We start from the raw sequence: 26,275 nt of genomic DNA on the forward strand, positions 1-26,275 counted from the left end.
GATCTACTGAATCAGAAAATTTGGTAGTAGTCAGAAATAAACTATCTAGAGGAGCCATATGATCGCCTGCATTTGATGTAACTTTAATTTTATGGTTATAAATAAGTAAAGTAGTTTGTGGTAAAAAGAGGGTGAATAGTAGGTGGGCATCAGTCTGAGTGGTGGAGTCTCAGAGAGGAATGTGTGTGTGTGTATAGATAAATTCAATACACAGAGATGCTTTTATTGTTGTTGCTGTTTTAGTCAGAATCCAATAAAATGACACTATATAGTAAATGAAACAAAAAAAAAATCTTTTCTAAACATTATACTCATATAAAGATTACAAGAGAACATTATTCCAATGAACATAGCCAATCCTCTCATATAAAGAAAAACAGTACTTTTTTGTTTTCTATGATGGACTATTTGTTTTACTTATTTCTTCTCTCCTAGTCTGAGTGGAGGAAGAGCCGACTGCACTAGGCGCAGTGTTGGAAAGTGCTGGAATGGGGATGGGCTCTAATGGACTGGATTGCAGTGAGGCAAATGGCCCTGCATCCTGAGAGGACTTTGGGCTCCTCAGTCTTTGGGAATTAATCATCTGTCCTTTGGAGGGTGCATCTGTCTGCGTGTGAATGGCTAACTGGACCTGTGTAGTAGGTATCTTTGAAGTAGTTGTCCATGGGATTCATGGGAGGAATGAGACAACATGTAAACATCTTATGTCTTAGGCTGGTGGAGATACCATCTTAACATCTTAAACTAATTAGAGGTTAAAGCCCATCCCAAAATGTCTCTATATAGCAGCTTGCTGAAGTGATTTTGAGGTCATAATTTGGAATAAAGACCAGGCAAGACAATTAGTAGGGGAATAATTAAGTTGGTGTGTTTCTATTGTAATATTTAGTATACCATCTTTTCACCTTGGAGAGACATATTTTTATTCTAGGAAAGTTACAAAAATCTTTTTAAAATTCTGGGGATATAAATTTTCATCTTTTAACATATGGATTCAAAATCCTTATTTATTTAAAAATCATTATTTAAAGGGCCTTGAATTGAGTTTATCTGTCTTGTTTGGTCTCTCATCAATCATAAGCCATCACAATGTCATTTTTTTTACTGAGGTCTCAACCATCCTCAAGGTAAATCAAGTAACAAGCGATGCATGGGTGGCTCAGTCAGTTAAGCCTCCGACTCTGGCTCAGGTCATGATCTCATGGTTCGGTTTGTGGGTTTGAGCCCTGCGTCAGGCTCTGTGCTGACAGCTAACTCAGAGCCTGAAGCCTGCTTCAGATTCTGTATCTCCCTCTCTCTCTGACCCTTCCCTGCTCACGCTTTCTCTCCCTCTCAAAAATAAATAAGACATTAAAATAAAATTTTGAAAGTAACTCAGGTAACAAGTGTATATAACCTTACTCCAATTAAACAGGAGATTAGTCAGAAATCACTCAGAGGAACACATTAGGGCCATTTTTAAGGCATCACCTGCCATTCCAAACAAATTTTCCAATTAATAGACATCATTTAGTACGGAAAAGTAATGGCTACTTTTCAAGCATCACAGAGAGGAAAGAAATATTTGAGGAGGTGTGGTTAGGAGGTATAAGGAAGCACTTCTTAGCTGTGAACTTTTAAATGTATGTTTATAATTGCTGCTTGTGTGATACAGGTTATTGGCTAGCCTTATACTTCTGATCAATGACTTGATATATTTTCCCCATAATTATCCTGAAAAAAGGAAAATCAGTTCTATGTTTAGGCATCCCATTAATCTCAATGTTGACTTTAACTTAGCAAATAAAACGTATTTTAGCAAGAAAATCTGAACTATAAACAAGAGTTTGAAGAGATTATAAAGCCAATTTCTGTTGACTGATGGGGAAAAGTACAACAACCAGGAATGGCCCTAAATGAATAGTAAAGGTGCATACATCTAGATGTACTGCAGGGAAATTTCCCATGTCCATAAAAATCTTACAAGCACATAGTACTGTCTGTGTTAGAGAACCATCAATTGTCATCAGAGTTATATTTTTTAAGAGAAAAATATAACCAATAGTCTTAAAATCACTGCTTAAACAAGAATCCCCTACCCTTGCAACCTGAGATGTTATAATTTTTCCCCTAAGATTTGTGAAAACAGAATTATGTTGAATTTCTTACCAGGTGAGGGAATATTGACAATGAGGAAACATTTATGGAAATATTTTTAAAATGTTTAAATGTTATTTTACAGAAATATTTATTGCTCCTCTATTTTTGAATATAAATTATATTTACCAAAACACTTACATTGCAAAATATGAATCAGGAAGTATGGAAATATTTATTTTCCTAAAATTGTGTCTTTTAAAATGTAGGGTATTTGACTATTTCAACTTTTTAACATAAATTAATACATTTTATACTAAATGTTTATTATTAACAAAATAAACTTTTCTTAAGTAATTTATAGATATTAAGCCATTTTTATGTATTTATTAGATATAAATTTTTATAGTCATAAATGCAAAACCATCCATGTATCAATAGAGATAACCAAGTTACTTAATAGATATCAAATAAAAATAAATCATTATATTTCTTAAAGAAATGACCATTCCCATGTTATGTTATATATATATTATTTGTTGAATATAAGATATTTGACATAAAAATGTTCTTCTTTTGGTGTTATTGAAACATTAAAATTTATGTATCATAAAATAAAAATGTATGTATTATAAAACAAACATAGGAAACATAACATTTACCTCAATGAAAATGGAAAAGGAAAATAATGTCTAATTTAAATCTATGAATGGCAGAATCAACTTATGGGTAGTTATACATATATACACCCACATATATATATATATGAATGTACATTTAATGACTGAAAATAATGAAAATATAAGTACTTCTGAGTTCACCTACCTTAAGAACATCTCCTTGTGCTAAATGAAATGTTCTGGCTGAAATATTGATTCCCTTTCCTGCTTGAACCTGAATACTATAAATGCATTCATGGTTGTTTTCATAGTTGAGTGGATAATTTGGAGAGAGCAAAATTCCTTCATTATTTGTTGCAGATGCACCACATTCAGCTGCAGGTAAAACAAAATATGGAAGTACAGTTTATTAGAAGGTATTATCATTTTCAAGAAATGTAATGTATGGAAGTGTTAATGAATTTCATTTTAACTAGAGCGTGACAGGAAAATGATGTACAGGATGGATGTGTATTGTGGATGATTCATTCTCTCTCAAATAATATATGGGAAGAAGAAACAACTGTCCATGGACAGGACGCTTATACATAAACAGAAATATATGATAGTTTCAGTATTTCCCTCCCGCCCCTAGGATGAAAGGATAGCATGGAAAAAGATGAGAGCAAAAGATTTTCAGGATGTCTTTTAAGTTTGTAGCCTCTGGTTAATTGATTACCTTTAGATTTATAATTTATTTCTTTTAAAGCATAAAAAATGGAGTGATCAGTTTTATTTTAGAATGATTACTTATCTGATTTTTCATAACTTTTTGTGAATTGACCCCTTTCCCTTTCCACAGTCAGCCTTCTCCTGATCCAAGGATTTTAGTAGCAGAAAGGGAAAGAACTACAACTATATTGCCTTTGAAAACTGATATAATGGGTAGAATTCACTAATCGATAGCTATAACAAACTGGGCATCTTTGGAAAATGGATTACCTTTCCCAATTAAAAAAAAATAAATTTAAGGCATTCTCATAATCAGTATATGGTACTGCTAACCCTCCTAGATTAATTTAACAAAAATAGAGGATGTGTCTAACTACTTAGAATTGGGAATTTCTCAATTTTTTCCAAATTTAATTTTAATTTATTACTTTAAAAAGGTTTGTGGTAATACTACAAAATCAAACAAGTCCTATAAATTCCCAAGCTTATTTTTTATGTCTCAGAAACTCAGTGAACTCCATTTTCTTTCAGATCTAATAACTTGATTCATATTAACATACCAGAGGCCAGGGAGAGTTCTATTTTTCAAAGATTTAACTTAGGAAGAAAATAAAGCAAATCATTATGTTCCAGAAATAAGATTTTTAAAGTAATGATTCATGAGAATAATCAAAGGAAGTATATAGCAAGGTAAAATGTAATGAATTGCTTTAACTTTTAAATGCTTAAGTATTAACAAAAATAAGGCAAAAGAAAAAAGCCTAAAGGGAAAATGAAAATGGTCAAAATGGAGCAGTCAGTATAATAACAACATAGTATGAAATAATAATAAAAACTAATGATGTGATGCTAACAATCAATCAGTCACATGAAGAACTGCTACCCAATAGAGCTCCTCCAAGTTCTTTTTAAGGTAAAAGGAAAACAAACAAACAAATAAACAAACTTAATGACTCCCAATACTGATTTAAATTATTTTTATTTTGATGTAACTTAAGCATGTTCTAACACAAAATAGCTATATTCTTATGCTTTTGGTTGCACACAAATATAATACCAAAACATGTTTTAAAATATGGGAATAAAACTGCTAAAACAATACAATTTAAAATAGCAACATGCATCTAATGTGGCATAAGATTTGATTTTCCTGAAATTAAATTGCCTTCGGCAATGTGGATACAGAGCCAGCTGTTAGCATATAGACTTCTGGAGTTTGCTATGCCTTGAAATACACTATGCTGTGTAATGATTCTATTCTCCCTCATCCTATCCCTCTCTAGACTGCTGAGAAACTTTCATCTGTATAGTATAGTATGATGCCACGTGTCCTTTACTTAGTGGGAAAGAATCATTCATGTTTTAAATCTGTCTCATTTCCTTCTTACTGGCTTATTAGAATCTAGGTATACTTGCAAGGGCATAAAAACAAATGCATCAGACCACCCAGATGATGCAGAGTACACACATCTTCATCAGTTAGATTATCTATTAAAGAATACACACAGTTTTAATTATTATAGAATCATGGATTTCTGAGAACACATTCATGGATGCCAGTTTGCAAAACACTGATACATTAGACTAAGAGCTCAGACTTTAAAATTCAGAGATCATTTTTCAACATTAAGTTCTATATGGCTCTTGCAAGTTATTTATTCTCCATGATTCAACACAGTTATCATTACAATGAAAATAATACCCTCCTCAGAAGGATATTTTGTTTGTATGTGTGAGTTGCAAATTATCTAGAAAATGCAAGTAGAGCATTTGGCGCAGTGCTTGCATACAATAAGAGCTAAAAAATTAAAGCTATCATTATGAATATTTAAGTATAAATACAAATGGTAGCATTAGTCTCTATATACAGGAAAAGAGTTTAGGATACTTACATTGTCCCCAAGGTGACTACCCAAGTATAGAGAGACACTTATGTGTGTAAAAAGCCAGAGGACTTTTCATAATTTTGGAGAATCATTAATAATATTAAAATTATTTTAACAACTTGTATAAACTGAACAAAACAATCTCCTCACTTCCCCAAAAAGCGAAGCAATAAGTTACTGCATTACCCACAAAAATATACTAATAATCTATTGCTAAGTTCTCAACGTTTGAATATGTAGTAAGTGCTTTCTGCCATAAACATTGTTGGGTCTATATTATGTAATTTAATGGAGATTTGCTTTCATAGGAAAAATAATCCGCTTCTGTTATATTTTCATATTTCAGTTGGTTTAAATGGCTATACATGATTTTCTGGTTGGTGATATAAAATTAGGACTTAAACCAGAATGGAAGAATTAAGGAAGAAAATTTGGGTTAAGTTGGTATCTTTCTCATTTAATTAGGACTGAGTATAAACTGTGGGGCACAGAGCAAAATGGAAGTATACCCCTTTTGTTGAAAATGTACTGAGCATTTCAAGAGACCACTAAAGCATTAAATCAAGCATGGGGCCCATCTTAGCATAGAGCTCTGTGTGACTACATAGGTTTCACACAAATGAAGCCAATTACGCATTTTTTCCCACAACTCTGCAAGCTAAAACTTATTTTCTCTAGTTTTATAGGTAAAGACACCAAAGTGAGCTTTCTTGCTAAAATCAAACAGTGTGCATCAGAGCTTGGATTTACACTGGGATTTATATTTGCTATTGCACATGGTGTTAAAATTATAAGTATATATTTTCTCTTCCAGATCAAAATACTTCTTTAGTATGACAGGAGACACTATTAATGATCATCTCACACAACAGGTAGAGACTGAGACTATTCTAGATAAACTGGTATGCAAGGTCACTTTATTTTTTATTCTTTAACTATTGCATATACTATTTAGGGACATTCTATTAAAAACTAAGAGGATTATTTTATGCTGGCTGGGGTCTGTCCTGAAGGTCAAAACATATTTACCCTACTTAAAAATTATAAATCCATATTCCATTATAAATAATTACTAATGTACAGAATGATTGTCTCATACCAAGGGAAGATCTTAAAACATAAAAAATGAGAATCAGTTCAGAATGCTCCACCTACATATACAGGAAAACAAACAAATCTATTTTTTCTTCAATGAGTCTTGATAAAATAAAGGATAAAGAGGAATAAGTTAAGGAGGAATTCATTTAACCACAATACTAAACTCCAGGAGCTAGGTGGTTAATAAAAAAATATTATTTTTACATGTAGTCTCGTCTTTGATTTTGTCTTTGAATTTCAAATATACCAAAAACTGGCTTACAAGTACCCAACGTAGAACTAACATTTGCCCTGTACAAGCTCTCTTCCAACCACTCTTGTTTGCCAACTGGAATTGAAAGGGATCTAATGTTGAAATTAACAACCAACTTTGCACAGTTTGACCATATGCCTGTCTAGCAATGAACATGCTTCTATCTCTGTTGTATAATAAGCTGACATGATGATATTGTCCAAATGCAAATCTGGTCTTGTACTTGGTGCCTCAAATGTACTTACCATCAACAAGTCAAGGTCCACAGAATATCATGCAAGGCCATTTACACTGTGAATCCGGTCTGACTTTCTGTTTTCCACCATTCTTTCCCATGGACCATGCAGTTCAGATATTCTGAACTATTGTACTGGCCCTTTGCCATGGTCTCACACTCAGCCTTTATAAGTGCTATTGTTACTAGAGGTAAACACCACCTCTAGTTCCAGTGGATGCGATTTCAGGACCCAAACAAAGGAGAAAATGACTTGATGAATTATACTTTTTTATGGTTTGTCCCAGCATCAGTTGGCTGTGATGGTATATGGAGCAAAGGAAATAATGTCACATTGAGGTATCAGTGATAATTCTCACAAATGGCAGTTGTGGCTATAATATTCATAAATATCCAGAAAAAATACCATAACTACAATATTTTTATTATATATGGTATGAATATCACAGCAAGTTCCACAAAAAATATTTAAAAATAAGAAGATAGGACTATCGGCAAACTGACTGAACACTCTTTTTTTTTTTTTTTTAATGTTTTATTTATTTCTAGGAGAGACAGCATGAGCAGGGGAGGGTCAGAGAGAGAGGGAGACACAGACTCTGAAATAGGCTCCAGGCTCTGAGCTGGCAGTCAGCACAGAGCCCGACACGTGGCTCGAAAAAAAGAACCGTGAGATCATGACCTAAGCGAAAGTCGGACGCTTAACCGACTAAGCCACCCAGGCGCCCCTGAACACTCTTAAGATATGTTAGAATCACCTGGGGTTGGAGGGAGGGCTAGTGTAACAGCTAGCAATAAAAGAGAAGAAAGATGGTTAGTTGATTTTAGGAAGACAAGGTTATATTGAAAAAAAATCAGCTACATGGAAGGAACAATTTGAGTAAAGGAAGTCCTAGACACCCAAGTGAGTTGAAAAATTGTCATCATCACCCAGTCATAGTGACATTTATGGAGAGTATGCAGTTGTCACTGAACAAACACAAGTCTGTGACTCTCTACATCAGAGCAATGCCAAGGTTTTCAAGCAGGTTCTATAACAAATTGTGTTTCTGATGTAACATATATAGGGGAAATATTTACCTTAATAAAAATAAAGCTACAGTGTCATTTTAATATAAACAAAATTTTTGCTTAACTGGGTACCTTGGTAGAGAATGTATAATAAATATTTAAAGTGGCTAGAGACAGCTAACAGTATGTTTTGATTATTGAAAACAACACACACACAATTGGTTGGTTCATTTAACAAATATTTGTTAAATCCTTATTATTTACTAGTCATGAGACATCCAGTATTGAAACCCTCATAGAACTTACTTTATAGCAGAAAAGACAGATATTTAACTATATAATCATGCAAATGAGTATCTAGTTTGTGAAGATACGTAATGAGAAACCCTGTTCTGAATAAAGCAAGACTTCTCTAAAGGACAGACATTAGTAAATTAAAGATGATAGGAGAAGGTAGGTTAAAGGAAAGAACATTTCAAACAGAAGAAGCATTTCTGAAAATATTATGGGGGGGGTGGACTGGGTTGTCATAGGTTCTGGGAAATTAAAGATTTGGTATGGGGGAGGTTTTATTTTGCAAGTTTGAGCTGGACGGAGGTCCATCAAGATTAGAGTTTCTTCTCTTGTTCATCTGTGATATGGAAAAATGGTTTTCTTAGATGTGTATGAAAGGGGATGTCACTAAATCTAGATGTGAGCTGCTTTTTGTTCTTGCGGTGGGAGAATATTTTATTTATTTATTTATTTATTTATTTATTTATTTATTTANGATCATGACCTGAGCTGAAATCAAGAGTAGGACACAGAGGCCAACTGAGTCACCCAGACACCCTGGGAATACTTTTCCTTTTAATATTTAGAAAGTCAGGTGCAGAAGATGAATACTGTAGGAGCTGATTGAATGAGACTTATCCATACAATATTAGAGATCTGGAGTCAGAAAACTATTGCTTCATGGTTCAGGGGTTGTAATGTTTTCTTGAAGTATAGTAAGCACATTCTTTTCCTACTCTGACATGAGCCCAGCACCTGTTTCCTTCATGCTTTGGTCTAGAATAAATTTTATGTTCTGATGTCACTAATTTCTAAAGCTTAAGTTTGCTAATATGACTTTCCTCCAAAATAATCAATGTTAAGATATTAGTGGGTGATAATGTTTCCTCTCTCTAAATTGAACTGGGAGGTTACTTTTAAATCATAGGAATTGATGATATAAAATATTATATAATTATCAGTGTATTAGGGAAATGTTTTTGGAAGGAAGACCTTTAATACTTCTTATAGACTATAAATATTTTCTATGCAATCTCCAGTCCAAACACTATTTGTTATGATATCTTTATATTGTAAAAAAAACCCTAGTCATATAAATATTTTTATTTGAACATACAGATTAAGAAATCTATGAAAGTTACCAACATGAAATTCTTTGCTGAGCTGAAAATACTATTTTGTTAAATGTAGTCTTACTTGGATTGGAGTAGGAGAGATATGTGTACTGGAATCTGGTGATAAGGGTAACTGCTATAGTGAGGAATTCACTAGAACAGGGATAGCCATTGAGTTTCATTTTTTTTCCCACTTACTAAAATAAACCAGGCCAGCTCGTGCATCATTAATCTCCATTACTAGGGTAAGAAAATCTGGTAGCATCTATTGTATGCAAACAGCCATACATTTTCAGATAAACTGGTAATATGCTTTTCAGTAATTTGGATGGGAAATTTGAAAAATATCTATGATCAATGAAGTTTGGTTGTTTTTAAGAATTTGCATTGTAATTGACTCTCTTCTTTTATTCTATTTTGATAGCACTACAAGTTTATTTAACCAAGGTTAAAATAAACTTGACTTGAATTATTCCAAAAACTGAGAAAAATTCCAAACCTAAATATATGGTATAAGTCATACAAGGTGTAACATTAAGTAGAAGTATGATTTTCCATATGCTTAATTATTACCAGAGGTAATAATTGGTAATGCTTGTGTTATATAGAATGATGTATGGGGGGGAAGGGGACATTCAACCTGTCAAATCCAAATCAACCATTTATTTTATATCATAAATGTAAATTTACCTTCTTTTAAAGTTTTTAATCAGTTATTGAACCTGCTATGATACCAATCTAATTTCTACTATATTTCCTGAAATTAAGACACCATTGATTTTAAGAATCACCATTATTTTGTGTCTCAAGAAAAAACGTTGCCAATAATCTCTGGTAGCTATCAGTTGTGAGAAACAACCAATTACAGAGATGTTTATCTTTTTGAAAGGGACATCTAAGAAATTGTGAAATGTGATAAAAAGTGTTCGTAAGATTGGATACATTCAGGAACACTTTTCCTAACATACCTTTATGACTTGGCAGTATAAATAACACATTAGTTCTTTAGAAATTTTTTGTAAATTTTTTTTCTCAAACAGGTACTTGCGTAATGCCCAGATTCTCAGAAAGGGTAGAAATGAGAGGGTGGAGAGATATATTAATCTTCTTATGCCACCACTGAAAATATGAGCATCCATTAGTATTACTTGTATAAAGTCTGGGCTTTCCTTTCCTATGTTGTTAGAAAACAGTGACACTTTACTTGATTTCTTTATTTCTTTTTCTAGTCTCTCCAAATACAGTGCAATTTATGTCCAAGTGCAAACTATTGCTTGCTAAAGTTTACGAGTCAAGAGTTTCTAACCACAGATTTTCATTAAAAAAATTTAAATTGGAATTTGCTACATTTCTCCTCAAAAATTCATTTTGATGTATTTTCTATATTCACTTTTTACCATGAAAGTCAACGCAATTATTATCACCATGCAGAATTATTATTTAATGAGTTAGTCATAATTAAAGAGCATGACTTCAAAACTTTTTTTTAAAGTTCAATATGCAGTTTTATGCAGAAAAGTATGGAGGATTTCTTGTAACCTGATATTGTTTTTTCAGGCTTCCTTTACTTCTATAAGCAGCTACTCAGAGTCTAATGCACTCAGTTCATTTACTCATTAAAAATAATCCTAACAGTAATACCTGAGGATGTATCAGGTGCTACATTAGGTCTTGGGGATAAAGTTCTTCTCATGAGATATGTGAGCTAGAAGAGAAACCAACATGAAAACTGACACAGCACTAATGTGTAATGTGTAGCATAATACAAATTTGGCCTGGAGTGGAAAAATAAGCAAATAATACATTTCAAAGTAGTGGCAAGACAATATGTCAGGGAAGATTTCATGGAATAGGTTATCCTTGATTTGAATTTTAAAAAATGTTTTAAAAGTAACAAAAATGATGAAAAAAAGATTCCAGGCAGAGAGAAAGAGAGAACTGCTTGAATGAAAAGCATTGATTGATATGCTTAGGAGAACCAGTAGTTCATGTACCATTCTAAGAAATTGAGACTTTATCATGTAGGCATTAGAGGCCTATCAACAAGTTTAAGAAAAGGAAAAGATGATCAGATTTAATCAACCCATTAGAGGAGCCCCGTGGAGAATGGAGAAACAGCCCTTGGTTCCTAGAGGGAGAAAAACCTCAAGACGTTAACTGTAGCAAACAGCAGATGGTGAGGTCTTGAATGAAAGCAGTGGAAGAAGAGATTGAAAGTAAGGGGCATAGAACTTGGAGAATAGTTAGAAGCAGGGAATAAGAGAAAGGGAAAGGAACGAGTAGATAGGAAGGAGGCTGGATTTGAATATGCTCATGAGCCTACTCTTTATATGATGAATTTGCTCTGCCTGTGGGATATCATGTGGAGAAGTCCACTCGGCAGCTAGGCATGCTTGTAGCCATGGGATTGCTATTGTAAGCCACAGACAAAAGAATGCATCCAGAGACCATGTATGAATTAAGAAGAAAAGCAAACTAACACCAGAATCCATGGAGCCTCGGAACTCAGAGGCAAAAGCACATTCAAAGAAAGTTGTATCATCTCAGCAGTGTTAAATGTCAGAGAGAGTTCAATTAAAATGAATACTAAGAGTTCACTGTTTTGGTAAGTAAGAGGTTGGGAAGAAAGGGAATAAGACAATCAATGTCTTTAAAGATATTGGTAGCAAAGGAAGGTAGAGATCTACAAGGATAGCCAGTGGTGACGTAGGTTTTAGGGAAGAAATCTTTATTTGTGGATGTTTGTGGTTTTTGCTGTTATTGTTGTTGTTTTGGTTTGGGTTAGTTGTGAATTAAAAAAAAAAAATTGAAGGGGTGCCTGGATGGCTCAGTCAGATAAGTATCCAACTTCAGTCAGGTCATGATCTCACAGTTTGTGAGTTCAAGCCCCATGTTGGGCTCTGTACTGATAGCTCAGAGCCTACAGCCTGCTTCAGATTTTGTGTCTCCCCCTCTCTCTACCCCTGCCCTGCTTGCATGCTCTCTCTCTCAAAAATTAAAAAAAAAAAACATTAAAAAAAGAAAGAAAAAATAGAAAAATTAAGAAAAATGAAGATGTTTATATTAAGTACAGAGATGGAGGTTAAGCAGGGTTTTCAAAAGCCATCCCAATTCTGAAGATCTAATATTCTAGTATTTTAAAACTAGACTATTAAAGAGTCACTTGGAGAAATCTGTGTGATTTTTAAGGTGATAAGTGAAGATGTAGATTATAGTCAACGTAGACTGTGATTATGGAACAGCATACACATAAGAAAAATTGCTACAAGAACATAGCAACAAATTCGGTAGTAGTTTTAAGATAAATGACTCAATATCAAAAAATGCACTGGAAAAAATGTGATCATTGTGCTTAGAATACATTATTTTGTTATTTTGTCTTCATTACCTTTTTGAAGATGGCATAGTGGGCTGAGATTGTTACCGTTTATAATGATAAGACTTTTAAACATATACTTACTCTTTGTCTCATTTAACTCAGTTGATAAAACAATAGTGTATTAAAGATTTTTGGTGCTGTGTCAGAAATGTTTGTATACAAATATTCCTACCCCATTTAAATACATTTCATACATAGTTATGATATGGGAGAAAATAATCCTTTAGATAATAGGAATGTTTTTACATTTCCTAGTGAGTCACTTCAGTGAAGAGGACAAATGGTAGTAGTATTTGGAGAGTAAGACAGCAACTAATAATATTTCTGACATTCCAAGATTCTAATATACTTTTCTAGATCCTGTGAAAGCCCAATAAATACTGCTAACAAGGCAGTAGGGATACTAGACTAAGAGAAACAAGTTATTTTGGGGATAAAAGGATAATAAATAGTGTTTATAGAAAACAAGAACAAAATATAATTCTTTCACCCAACAGAATTTAACTACTCTGCATGTTATAAGCAAAGCTTATATATGAAGGGAATATAAGCAATAACAATGGTTAATAGCATTTAAGTGCTTCCTATACTAAGTAATTTATTTACACTTCTCAGAAGTAAGGCTGCATTTTCAAAGAGAAATTTGAAGATAGGAGAAGCTGAATACATCTATTCAAGATCACAAAATTGGTCAAGTTTCAAACTGTTTGTTTCCAGACCCCAAACTCTCAACTACTAGTTGGTATTTCCACTGAGAGATGAGTAAGATGCAGACTACAAAATCAAGGAACTTCACTTTCACAAGGACGCCAGGAATGGCATATATTAACTATGCTACAAAGAACTGACAGCATTTATAGTTTGAAAGGAGAGAAAAATCCCTTCTTATGGAAAAGTCAGGCAATGCTTCATCAGCAAGGTCATATTTTGGCTGCATTCTCAAGGATAGGTGGAATTTTGGTGGTCTGAGAATTAGAAGGGAAGGTTTCACCAAAGAATATTATTGTTGTGGCTGAGGTCAAAGAGGTTGTTGCATTTTCTCCTCTAGAGTTTTGATGGTTTCCTGTCCTACATTTAGGTCTTCCATGTATTTTGAGTTTATTTTTGTGTATGGTGTAAGAAAGTGCTCCAGTTTCATTCTTCTGCATGTTGCTGTCCAAATAGTTTCAAACAGAGAGGAAGGTAAGCCATAAGAGACTCATAAAGACAGAACAAACTGAGGGTTGATGAGGGGCGGGGGGGGGGGGGAGAGACAGGGGAAAATGAGTGATGGGCACTGAGGAGGGCACTTGTTGGGATGAGCACTGGGTGTTGTATATAAGCGATGAATCACGGGAATCTACCCCCAAAACCAAAAGCACACTGTATATACACTGTTAGCTAGTTTGACAATAAATTATATTAAAAAAATGAACAAACTGAATTTCAAGAAAAAAAAAAAGAATATTATTAATTTTCCTGAAGGTTAGGGAGGGAGAAAGGAAAGGTAGGAGTAACTTTTAATTTTACTTAGCCCATGGGAATCTGCTCTCTGCAATGTGTTGATTGAATAAAATTAAATTTAATCTTAAACCATAGGTATCAGAGATGTTCAAAACATGATTCCTATTTGGAGGTTAAATTGTAGTGTCTTTTCATCTAAAATAGTCTCAGATTAAGTATAAACTTAACAAAGTTATGTACTAAAATTGGGAAAAGGGAGAGTAGGAAAGTGGAGTGGAGTATCTTTAACACTGTTTAAAACTTTTCTTTGTATTATTATTATTATTTTTTATTTTAGAGAGAGCACACATAAGCGGGGGAGAGGGGCAGAGTGAGGGAGACAGAGAATCCCAGTCTTCACTCTCAGTGAAGAGCCTGCCTCATGGCTCCATCCCACAAGCCCAATATCATGACCTGAGCTGAAATCAAGAGTCAGATGATCAACTAACTGAGCCACCCAAGGCGTGCCTCTAACATTTTTATTTTTATTTANAATGAAAAGATAAGAAATCAGATAAGGTACATATAGTTTCCTAAATACGAAGGTGATATCTATGATATTGAAAGTTCCCTAATACCTAATTAAATGAACCAAATATTATAGTATGCAAACTTTTTAAAGCATATAAAATAGTATATTTAAAGAGGGGAATGTATAATATAATGAATGTGCTAGGTGTACATTAGCTAAATTAAGATATGGTTAAAAAACAGTTACTTTTTGTGAAATAAAATCTACATTAAACAAATGTAGTCATTTAAGCAGGATTATTGATTCACATTTCATTGTATACATAAAATAAAAATTATTTTCAGCTGAAGATCATTATCATTTACCCTACTTACACTCTCCAAAACCAATATTAGCTAACTTTTTCAAACTGTAATATGTAATTTTACTTTAAATAAGTAATTTACTTTCAATTGAGGTTAGGGGGAGAGTTTACCACATTTATCTTAATAATCAATAAGCCTGGAAGTTTTAAAGAATTCTTTTTAAGGTTTATTTCTACAAATATAATCATAATGAAGGTTGGCACTTTCGTAAAGAATTTCCTGCATGATCTGTTGATCCTGCCTGAAGCTCTAAATTAAGGTTTTTGTGAGTAGAGGGATGAGCTTATTCTTCATGCTTAAACACTGTAAAGAAGCCTCAGCAAAATAATAAATGTTTTGTTTCTATTTGTTATTATTGTTGTACTTATTATTTGTTGTTTTTATTAGTTGTTATTATATATAAAACACAAAAATGATGTTTTGTTCTCTTAGACTTCCTGTCCTTTGGGTAACATATATAATCTCAAATCTCTGATATTTCCCTATTTCCCATCATCAAGTTTAAAATGACAGTGGTCAGTAGGAGACTTTCTTCGCTGTTTGAAATCCAAGTTGTTGCTGATTTCTCCATTTCGTCCCTTCTTCCTGGTAATAATGAACAATTTTATAATATGATCTGATTAACCAGTAAATGGTAGCCTAAGGTTATTTTAACTAATGACTTTCCAGTTCTGCAGAAATCATAAAACATTTCCTCCCCCGTCTCTTGAAAAACATGCACAACAGCTTTGAGGCATCTGGGTGGCTCAGTCGGTTAAACACATCTGACTCTTGATTTTGGCTCAGGTATGATCGCAGGATCACAGGTCCTACATCCAACTCTGTGCTGAGCCTGGAGCCTGCTTGGGATTCTCTCTCTCTCCTTCTGCCCCTCCACACAGCTTGTGGTCTCTTTCTTCTTTTCTCTAATAGAACAAAAGAAGGAAGGAAGGAAGGAAGGAAGGAAGGAAGGAAGAAGGAAGGAAGGAAGGAAGGAAGGAAGGAAGAAAGGAAGGAAGGCAGGCAGGCAGGCAGGCAGGCAGGCAGGCAGGCTCGCTCTAGAATCTATTGAACCAGCAATAGTGGACCTTTCTTTGAACAATGAATGAAATGTCATGACTTCAAATTCAGGGAGAAGCCTCATGCTTTCCTCTTCAAACTGTATTAAAATACACCATGCTAAGTACTCACTAATTATGTTCATATACTACAAAGCAAGCTATATACAACTCCTGGAAAATGTGACATTTTAGGTGAGTTTTTAAGATATCAAAGGGTTTATCACTGATTGAAACATTTTTGCAAATGAAATATATCAAAAGGAACAAAATTTAATATACTAACAATTTAATAATTTCTTCTTATTTTTTTAAGTGTTCATTTATTTATTGAGGGAGAGAGAGAGAGAGAGAGAGAGAGAGAGAGAGAGGAAAGATCCCAAGCAGACTCCATGTGGCCAGCACAGAGCTTCATCTGGGGCTTAATCTCAGGAACACAAGATCATAACCTGAGCCAAAATCAAGGGTCATATGCTGAACTGACTGAGCCACCCAGGTTCCCTGATAATCTCTAAATAATTTTTTAAAATAAGAAATATTAGCTCAACTTTTAAGGTTTCATGGAGATAGAATGAATAATGCCACTCCTAATGCAGGTAATTCCTGATTTTACATCTCCAAATATGAAATATGTTAACAGGCACTCCTTTTGGTTGCTTAATATCTCTCTTTCTCTTTTTTTTAAGTTTATTTATTTTTGAGATAGAGGGAGCAAGTGATCACGAGCAGGGAAGGGACAGAGAGAGAGGGAAGGAGAATCCCAAGCAGGCCCTGCACTGTCGGCTTGGAGGCAAATGCTAGGCTCAAATCCACAAACCATGAGATCATGACCTGAGCCAAAACCAAGAGCTGGACGCTTAACCCACTGAACCAACCAGGTGCCCGACTTAATACCTTTCTAAGCACAGGAAGCATAGGGTATACTCACATTCTATGGAAAGTACCAAATTAATCCAAGGATATGAATCATCCTGTGTTTTGTCACTTTAATTTACTAATCAGTTATTGTCTTCTTTCTACTAATAGCAAAAAGAGACTAAAATATCTTCAGGACAAAAAGCTGGTTAATTCAGAATGGGTACTTAGAATTACACACACACACACACACACACAGACCACAGACAAATCCAGAAATTTAAAAATAATCCAAAGAATCAGAAGCAAGGTTGTTAAGTACTGACAGTGCCAGCCTATGTTTTGTTTCAAGGGATGAATCTTAACAGACTATTGGTTTTTGGAAATGGATTTTCCATTCAAACTAGATATGAATCATTGGTACCAGTGTGGTATCTGTTGCTGACACCAACGCATGTTGAGTCATTTCATATTCTCATTACAGATTCTAGACAATGAAATAAAATTCAATTGTGTCTTCTTGTATCTATTGAACAATCAGACTGCCTACAGAATAGGTAATTTGTCAATATAAAACATAATAAATTCCAATTTCCCTTAAGTGACAGAAATATAACCATCTAAAACATAGCACCTTGAATTAAAATGTTACATTTTAAACATCTGATAGATGGATAGGGATTCTAGTACATAGCAGGCACTATGGGAGCAGAGTAGGATAAACAGATTAAATGATAAATTGTCACACCATGTGCTAAGTGCTATAAACAAGTTGGTGGGAGCACTGTAAATGGAATAAACAATTTTGCCTATAGAAGTTGAGGAAAGCCCACAGAGAAAATGAAACATAATCAGGTCTTGAAGGCATAAAGCACGATCTGCTAAATCATTGTAAAATGCCTTTGGTTTTCCTAAGAAATATCTTATCTTGTTATGTTCCCCATGTTCTTAAGAGGCATTGTCAATCAGGTATTACAGATATGTAAACACATTTATTTTTATTTTTAGGAGAACCAAGGCCTGCATGAATGTGAGTAAGAAACTATTCTACTTCCTTGGTCTTGACCACATAGTCTCTTAGGAATAGTCAGTGGGCTGGAGATTCCTTGCCGAACTTTTACCCTATACAGTAACTGTCTATTCTCTATCTTATATCCTAATGGGATGTAACTAAGAGAAATCAAAAGGATTTAGCACATAGATTGCAGTCTAGAACAACATGCCAGGAGATTATAAATCATAGGACCAGCTGGAGAATAATGACTCAACTCTACCATCTCCTCCATAGTGACACTGCTGATGCTAAAGTAGAGGTGAATCATGAACAGTGTTGGGGATCAGTGGTCTCCAAAAATTATAAAAGAAAAAATTACACAAGAGAGACAAACAACATTATGATCTTGCAGAGTATAATTTGAGGCAGGGCCAGTTATAAACATTAAAAAAATTAATCTGTAAAGTTAAGTCCATGTGTTCTAAAACTGACTGAAAGAAATAGTCTCTTGATTTGAGTGTTCTATCACCTGAAGGTGCCTTTTTTCTTTTTCTTCTATCAATGTTTTCTAGGCTCTGCTTGTCTTTCTTTGCTCCTATTTTCTTCACTACTGTTACTACAGAGGTTTTTGGTTTTTGGTTTTTGCTCTACAAAGCAAAAGTTAAAAGAAGAAAGCCTTCTTGTAGCAGTCATGTGCTTGGAGATTCATTTTATGTAAACTGGAATTAAACAAATTTGAAATCTCTTAATAATTTAAATATTAATAAATCCTTACTTTATATAACTAACTTCAATCTACATAAATAATTCAACTGAAAATAATAAGGGATTTCATAATTTCAAAGTTGTGGACCAAGTAGATTGTAGACCATGTTTATTTTGGTGTCACATGACTTTTTCTCTTTTTGTTTTAATTCTAAACACCTGTCATCCTTTAGCATACTATGCTTGCCTGAGAAATACCAGGTCATGATTACAGTGCATTCCTTCATTCATCTTACAAATATTTATTTAATGTCTAGCATATACTTGGCCAGATGGTCATAAGTGCTAAGAAGAAAAAACAAATTAGAAAAGTGTGGGGAGAGAAGAAGTGTTCATTGAAGGCATTCTTTGAGAAATCACATTGGAACAGAGATCTGAAGGAGGCAAAGGAGCAAGTATGTCGACATATAAGGAAAAGTATCACAGGCAGAGGGAATAGCAAATCCAGGTGGGGATGAGATTGGCATTTGGGGAAACAGCAAGGAAAACAGAGTGAGATCAGTGCAATTACTGTGATAACAAAGTCACTGCTTCTTCCACTTCCACTCTTCCTCCTTGTAGTTTATTCTCAACTCAGAGCCTGGACGACTGTTACATCACTGATAGGAAGGACACCCAAGGATCCATATGTCCCTTTGACAATCCTTTGTGCACACCCTTTCATGGCTTTCCATGTCATCCTGAGTAAAACCACAGCCCCTGTAAATGGCCACAAAACTACTTCATGATATTCTCTACTCTCTTTTCTGCCCTCACCTCATCCTAGTCTTCCTCCTTCTATGCTTCCACTTCCTCCTTCTACTCCTGCTGCACTATGTTCTCTGTTCCTCCCTTCTCTGATGAGTTCTGATGAATGGATTATCAAAAGGACAAATGCATATGGATCCCAGAGTATATGACTTTTTTTATAGTTTATTTATTTTTGAGACAGAGAGAGAGAGAGAGAGAGAGACAGAGCATGAGTCGGGGAGGGGCAGAGAGAGAAGGAGACACAGAATCTGGAACAGGCTCCAGGCTCTCAGCTGTCAGCACAGAATCCAGTGTGGGGCTTGAACCCACGAACTGTGAGATCATGACCTAAGCCGAAGTCGGATGCTTAAACGACACAGTCACCCAGGCACCCCAGAGTGTATGTTTTTAAACATTCACCCAGGCTCTGAGTTGGGAAAAGGCTGGTAAAGCAAAGGTGCTCACTATTATTCTGCTATTATTTTAACAGCCACTGTAATTATAATTTACATGCTGTTGTAATATAAAAATTTCTTCCAAGATACAAAGCAGCCATAAAATGGTGATGATGCTAATGTCAGAAACAAACAAACAATATTTTAGAATGAAAGTTAGATGTGATAAAACACAAGGAAACTGATACACTACCATGCTATATATTACTGCTAATTTAGGAGACAGTAGTTCACTAACTATTCTGAATAATGTTGAAACATTTTAAAAAGCAGCATTATAGCAAAAGAGAACCTCTTATTCTAGAGTTATGAATTTTAAGAATACCTACCCCTCTTCTTTTAATTCATTACTATATGAAACACAGACATATTTAAGAGATTTTGAATTGTATCATCTTCAGGAACATAGCCCTTGCATAAAAAGAACTTCTGAGTGTTTAAGTTTCAATGCAGTTTATGGATATTAAGTAAGTTGTTTAAAAATAAGTATCAGGAGGGGCACCGGGGTGGCTCAGTTAGTGAAATATTCAACTTTGGGTCAGGTCATGATCTCACAGTTTGTAGGTTTAAGCCCGGCATCCAGCTCTGTGCTGACAGCTCAGAGTCTTGAGCCTGATTCAGATTCTGTGTCTCCCTCTCTCTCTGCCCTTCCCCCAATACACACACACACTCTCTCTCTCAAAAATAAATAAAATATTTTTAAAAATTAAAAAATATAAGAATAATCTTTGTTAATCTAGCCAAAAGGTTTCCAGAGACAAAATTAAGAACATTATGTTCATATTTTGGACATTTTGACATTTTCTTAGTCAAAATGACATTTTGATATGTTCTAGTGTGGACATTTTATGCATATACAGTTTCATGTCTTTAAAAAGTCTTCCATGAGAACTTCAACCCATATCAATCTCTATATTCTTAGAGCTTCTCTCAGAACTTCTCACTCTGGCCCTAGCTTTTTGGTTTATCTCTCATCTAACACTCATGTTATAGGGAGGCAGCTTGGTGGCTCAGTCTGTTAAGCACCCAGCTTCAGCTCAGGTCATGAACTTGTGGTTCCTGAGTTTGAACCCCATGTTGGGCTGTGTGCTAACAGCTCAGAGCCCGGAACCTGCTTTGGATCAGTGTCTCCCTCCCTCTCAGTTCCTCCACTGCTTGTGTTTTGTCTCTCCTCTCTGTCTCAAAAATAAACAATTAAAAAATAATTATAAAAAATAAAATAACATTCATGTTATAAACTCATCAAAGGCAAGGCAGGTGACAGATTTTGCCTTTCTCTAGGTGTTTTATATGATGAAATGTAACAGATTTTTTAAAGTTTCTACACTTTCTCCTGGAAATTTTATATTGTTTATCAATCTTTGATTCCCAAAGATGTTATCTTCAAACTAGTTCTCTGTATCCAGCTCAAGATTTGTATAGCCCGCCATCTCCCACATGCCTCCATGTGTACATGCCATAAGCAGCTCCAACTTCCAAGTGGAAGGCATTTACTCCATCTTCCCAATCCACAGCCTTCTCCGCCCTCTATCCACCCTATCTCAATGAACATTAGCCAAATGGCTTGTTGATATGTATACTACCACAAATGTATTCTGCTTTCTCTTAAGACTGATCCTTTGCAGGAGCTGTTACCCCTAAACAGAATTTTCTCCCCCATTCACACACATCCCCCCAACACACATGTAGCTAATGCTTACTCATCCCCTTAGTCTCAATTGTACATCAATTTCTCTGGGAAGCTTCTGGTTTAGAGCACTTCTCAGACCCTTTTAAAACTTCCTATATAACTGATTATATCTTCCTCAGACTCTTAGCTTCTAGAAATAAAGTAACTTATCATTGCCCTGGGACAATGATATCCCAATTGCCTAACACATAGGTTGGCCCAGAGTGGATAATATTGACTGTTTCAGTAGATTCATATTAGTTAAAATAGTACTTTAGAGTGTTAATCTTAAATTAGGTTCCATATTCTTCACAAAGTAGGTACAAACTTAAACAAAGACATATTTAATTAGAGCAATTGTTATTTTCCAATCCAGGGTAAACAAGTGGAGGTAGATGTTTCCCTCTTTACCCTTGTAATTATTCCAATCTCAAATAGTTAAGTTTGGTAAATAGTTAAGATTGGTAAATGGATTAAATCAATAATTCTAATTTTTATGCTAAACAATGAGAATAACAGTGGAACATTCTGAAAACTTAGACATAAGCATATGAAATGAATTAATAGTGATGTGTAAAAGGTATCATTTGTCTACTAAATTGGTTCTTAAAAGGTTTTGAAACATTGAAATTTTAATCCTGGTGATCAGTACCTAAAAGCTTTCCAAGGAATGAAATTTAAAATAAAAATAATTTTAATTTCTAACTCTGTATAACTTTTAGTAAACAAAATATTTTAGAAGACAATGGTTAACTCTAAGTCTAAAAGAGAAATTCTAAAAAAATAAAAAATAATTTAGCTGTCCATGGAACAGTTACAGAGGACCTTTGTAACAGAAGTCAGGTCACCAGGAAGTTGTTTGTAACTTTGTGCATGCATGTATGTTGGGAGGAGAAGGTTGAGGAGGAGACCATTGGAAGTTACATGATGGCCTAGAAAAAATATCTTTCAAGACAGTTAATGTCATTTTGCTCTGACTCTTAGTTCACAAAGCAGCCTTCTGATTATTGATTTGGTATCCTTGGTAACCTGATGTCAGGAAGACATGATAATGACTATGAATACTGTGATCACTGGAATGAAATGTATCTCTCTCCCAATAAATCAAATACATTTATTTAACTTATTTTATCTGGCACATGTAAATCCACACTAGTGGGCTTCATTAAGCTAAGTTTACACCCTGCAATATGGTTCTGAATCAGGGGACTTCGCCCATGATATTTGTCACCGCTCAACATAGTGGCCAACTGAATTGTTCCTTCATATGACAGCACTGCACATAAAGAGTGGGTTTTGGAGTCAGATTAAAAATTCAGCTTTGTCACTTAGAAGCCAAGCCAAGTTACTTAACCTTGTGCATTTCTTTTCCTTTTTTTCTTTTCTTTTCTTTTTTTTTTTTTTTTGAGTGAGAGAGAGAGAGGAGAGAATCTTAATCTAGATTCACGCTCAGCACAGAGTCTGATGTGAGGCTCCATCCCACAACCCTTGGATCTTGACTTGAGCGAAATCAAGAGTCAGACGCTCAAACAACTGAGCCACCCAGGCGCATTTCTCATCACTTAACCAGTGCATTTCATTTCCATTTTCTTATCAGTAAATTAAATAAAACCTCTCAGAGCAGTGAGAATTAGAAATCATAAACTTAAATCATCTAGAACTAGGCTGGCCATGAAGTGATTAATAAATGGCAAATAGTAGTAAAGGTAGTAGCAGTAGTAGTAATCATTGTCGTCATTGTAGTAATTGAATAGTAAAAGTGCCTTTCTCTAATTGCAATACTGAGTTTTTCTAAATATTACCTTTTGCAATCAGAATTATTAAAGACTAACACATACCACTCATCGACAGGCCCAGATTACAATGCAAATTAGAGTGTATGAAAGTGATTAATTGGAATTTAGAAACAGAACAAAATCTGAAAATGGCCTTTTAGAGCCTAATAATATATTTAATTAATCAGCTAATGGGCATTTATATCATATACACAGTCTCTATTAAATTGATAAGCATAAAGCACAAGAACTAAATTTACATTTATCATGTTATATTTTTTGACAAGACTTTTTAATTTATGTAGAAAATTATTTAATATCTTAAAATTCTTTAAAATAATTATAAATGAACAAAGTGATTTTGAACTAAAATGCCATGACACAGGAGCACCTGGGTGCTGAGACAGTTCAGAGTCCATCTTTGGCTCAGGTCATGATCTCAAGGCTCATGAGGTCAAGCCCCACATATGGCTATGTGCTGACAGCTCCAAGCCTGGAGCCTGTGATCACATTCTGTGTCTCCTTCTCTGCTCTTTCCCTGCTTGTGCTCTGTCTCTTTCTCTCTCAAAATATAAACATTAAAAGAGATAAATAAATAAAATGATGTGACATAAATATTTGTTAGATTTTTATTTTGTCATTTGAGAACTAAAAGGTTATGATTTGAAGATGTCTGTTTAAATTTGTTTTACATGTTTTTTTAATGTTTATTTATTTTTGAGAGAGAGAGACAGAGTGCAAGCAGGGGAGAGTCAGAGAGAGGGAGACAGAGGAATGTGAAGCAAGGTCTGGGCTCTGAGCTGTCAGCAGACAGCCCAGTGCAGGGCTCCAACTCACGAACTATGAGATCGTGACCTGAGCTGAAGTTGGACGCTTAATTGACTGAGCCACCCAAGTGCCCCTAAATATTTTAGAGCATAGCATTCATGTAAGACCTCAAACACATCCTATTCTATAAAAGACACTACAAATATACTACTTATTGGTAATTTCAAAAAATATTTTATTTATTTCTGAGAGAGACACCGTGAGCAGGGGAGGATCAGAAAGAGAACGAGACACAGGATCTGAAACAGGCTCCAGGCTCTGAGCTGGCTGTCAGCACAGAGCCTGACGCGAGGCTTGAACCCACTAACTGCGAGACCATGACCTGAGCCAAAGTTGGACGCCCAACCTACTGAACCACCCAGACATCTGTTTTTGTTTTAATTTTTTTTAATGTTTTATACTGGTAATTTGAATAACTAATTTTTGCAACATTAAATTTTTCTTGAATTATATAATTTGACTTATAATTACTATAATTATATAGTATTACTACTATGTACATAATTCCAAAGGCACCTGAATGTCTCAGTTGGTTAAGTGTCCAACTCTTGGTTTCAGCTCAGGTCATGATCTCAAAGTTTGTGGGACTGAGCCCTGTGTCAGACCCTGAGCTAAAAGCATGGAGCCTGCTTGGGATTTTCTCTCTCCTTTTCTTTCTGCCCCTCCTCTAGTCATGCTTTCTCTCTCTTTCTCTCTCTCTCAAAATAAATAAACTTTAAAGGAATTTCTGTATATTTTGTAATAACCTAAAACAAATTAGTTTTTTAATGTTGTATTCCCTTCATGAATTTTGAGCTGATATTTAAAAGTAAAACATTTTAAGATCACGCAAAATGTAGCACACCAAATTCTACCATAAAACACATGAACTTGAACTGTCAGAACCCATAATAGATGAGATTAATTTAGTAACTCTGAACCATGACAGTAGAGTGTTTCACAAAAGTTGAACAAATATAGGCTTATGTTCTCAAGAGTTAACCTACCAATAAAACCTAAACACATTTCCTGAAATGCCTTTTTAAATGCCTATAGAAATAGTCATGAAATTACTGAACCTGCAAATTTTAATTGAGAATGTGTTGATCTTTCCAGATAGTTGAGATAGCACTGTAATTGGAACCTAGAAGCATGCAGAAAACTAACTGAACCTAAAGCAAAAAGGCTCAAATAAAATATTTTTACAGCCACTCTGGACAAGCTATAGAATGTGTATATGTCATAAAATTTAACCAATAATGTAACTACTAATTGCAAAATCTATAATAGTCTGTCACAAAATATGGCTCTTAAAGAAAGACAAAATTATAGCCTATGAACTCTAAGCTGTATGCGAATGAGTACTGGTATTCTAGGGCAGTGTTGTGGACATATAGCTATGTCCCTCCGGATATTGGAGTTACTATAAACAAAATATAAAAACATAGTATCATTCTGCTATATAAATTCTATCTGTACAAGACAATAATATTTGTGTGAGCTAAGTATCAGTTTTGTTTTTGCCAGAGGCACTAGCAATTGATTTTCTCTGGAACTGAGGAAAGAAAATTCCATTCCTTATTTTATTTAATTTTAGAAGCAGATATTTCCATGAAGAGTGACCACGAAGCTTCTTTGAACTGCCATTGAAGTGGTAATGTTTGGGAACTTCATGTTCATTAACTAGAGCCACAGTATAATAGAATAATTAAAACTGAGATAGAGTCAGAATACCTAGATTGTCACCTGGGCTCTACCTATGTGACTTCAGGCAAATTACTTAATCCCATGTGTCTTCATATAGAAAATAAGGGTAATTGTAGGATCAAATTTATGGGAGTAGTGAGGATTAACTAATTTATAACATACATCCAACAAATGGTATCTACTGTTGTGTTATTTTATCCTCATGTTTGATATAGATATTTTTTACTATTGTTCTTAAAGATATGGAAATGTATGACATCAACATGCATAGTTTGGAAATGTCTGTATTACATGTATTACCATTACAGAGCACCCCATCCTATAAGATAAATAAACTATAGATATTTATTAAATGTATGAATTCAGAGCATTTCTTTCATGAGTTATGGCATTGTCAAGGTCAAGCAGTCCCTTAGCAGTGAAGCCACAAGGATCATTTCTGCAGCTAATAGGTTGGCTTGCCATTCTTCCATAGATTGGACTGTTAAGGAGACAGCTAGCCAAAA

The 26,275-nt window shown here is 34.5% G+C and overlaps 1 protein-coding gene across 3 annotated transcripts in view; it reads right to left on the minus strand.

The window, feature by feature from the left end:
• CSMD3 (CUB and Sushi multiple domains 3) overlaps positions 1–26,275 on the minus strand; it is a 1,194,711-nt gene that overhangs the window by 324,227 nt on the left and 844,209 nt on the right. For all 3 annotated transcript variants that reach the window (XM_077772930.1, XM_077772929.1, XM_077772928.1), the window contains one exon: positions 2,902–3,071. In XM_077772930.1, coding sequence (XP_077629056.1) covers positions 2,902–3,071 — 170 coding nt within the window. The remainder of the gene's footprint in view (positions 1–2,901; positions 3,072–26,275) is intronic.

The sequence above is a fragment of the Crocuta crocuta genome, unplaced genomic scaffold (assembly GCF_008692635.1).
Source record: "Crocuta crocuta isolate KB4526 unplaced genomic scaffold, BGI_CrCroc_1.0 scaffold479, whole genome shotgun sequence".
Lineage (NCBI taxonomy): Eukaryota > Metazoa > Chordata > Mammalia > Carnivora > Hyaenidae > Crocuta > Crocuta crocuta.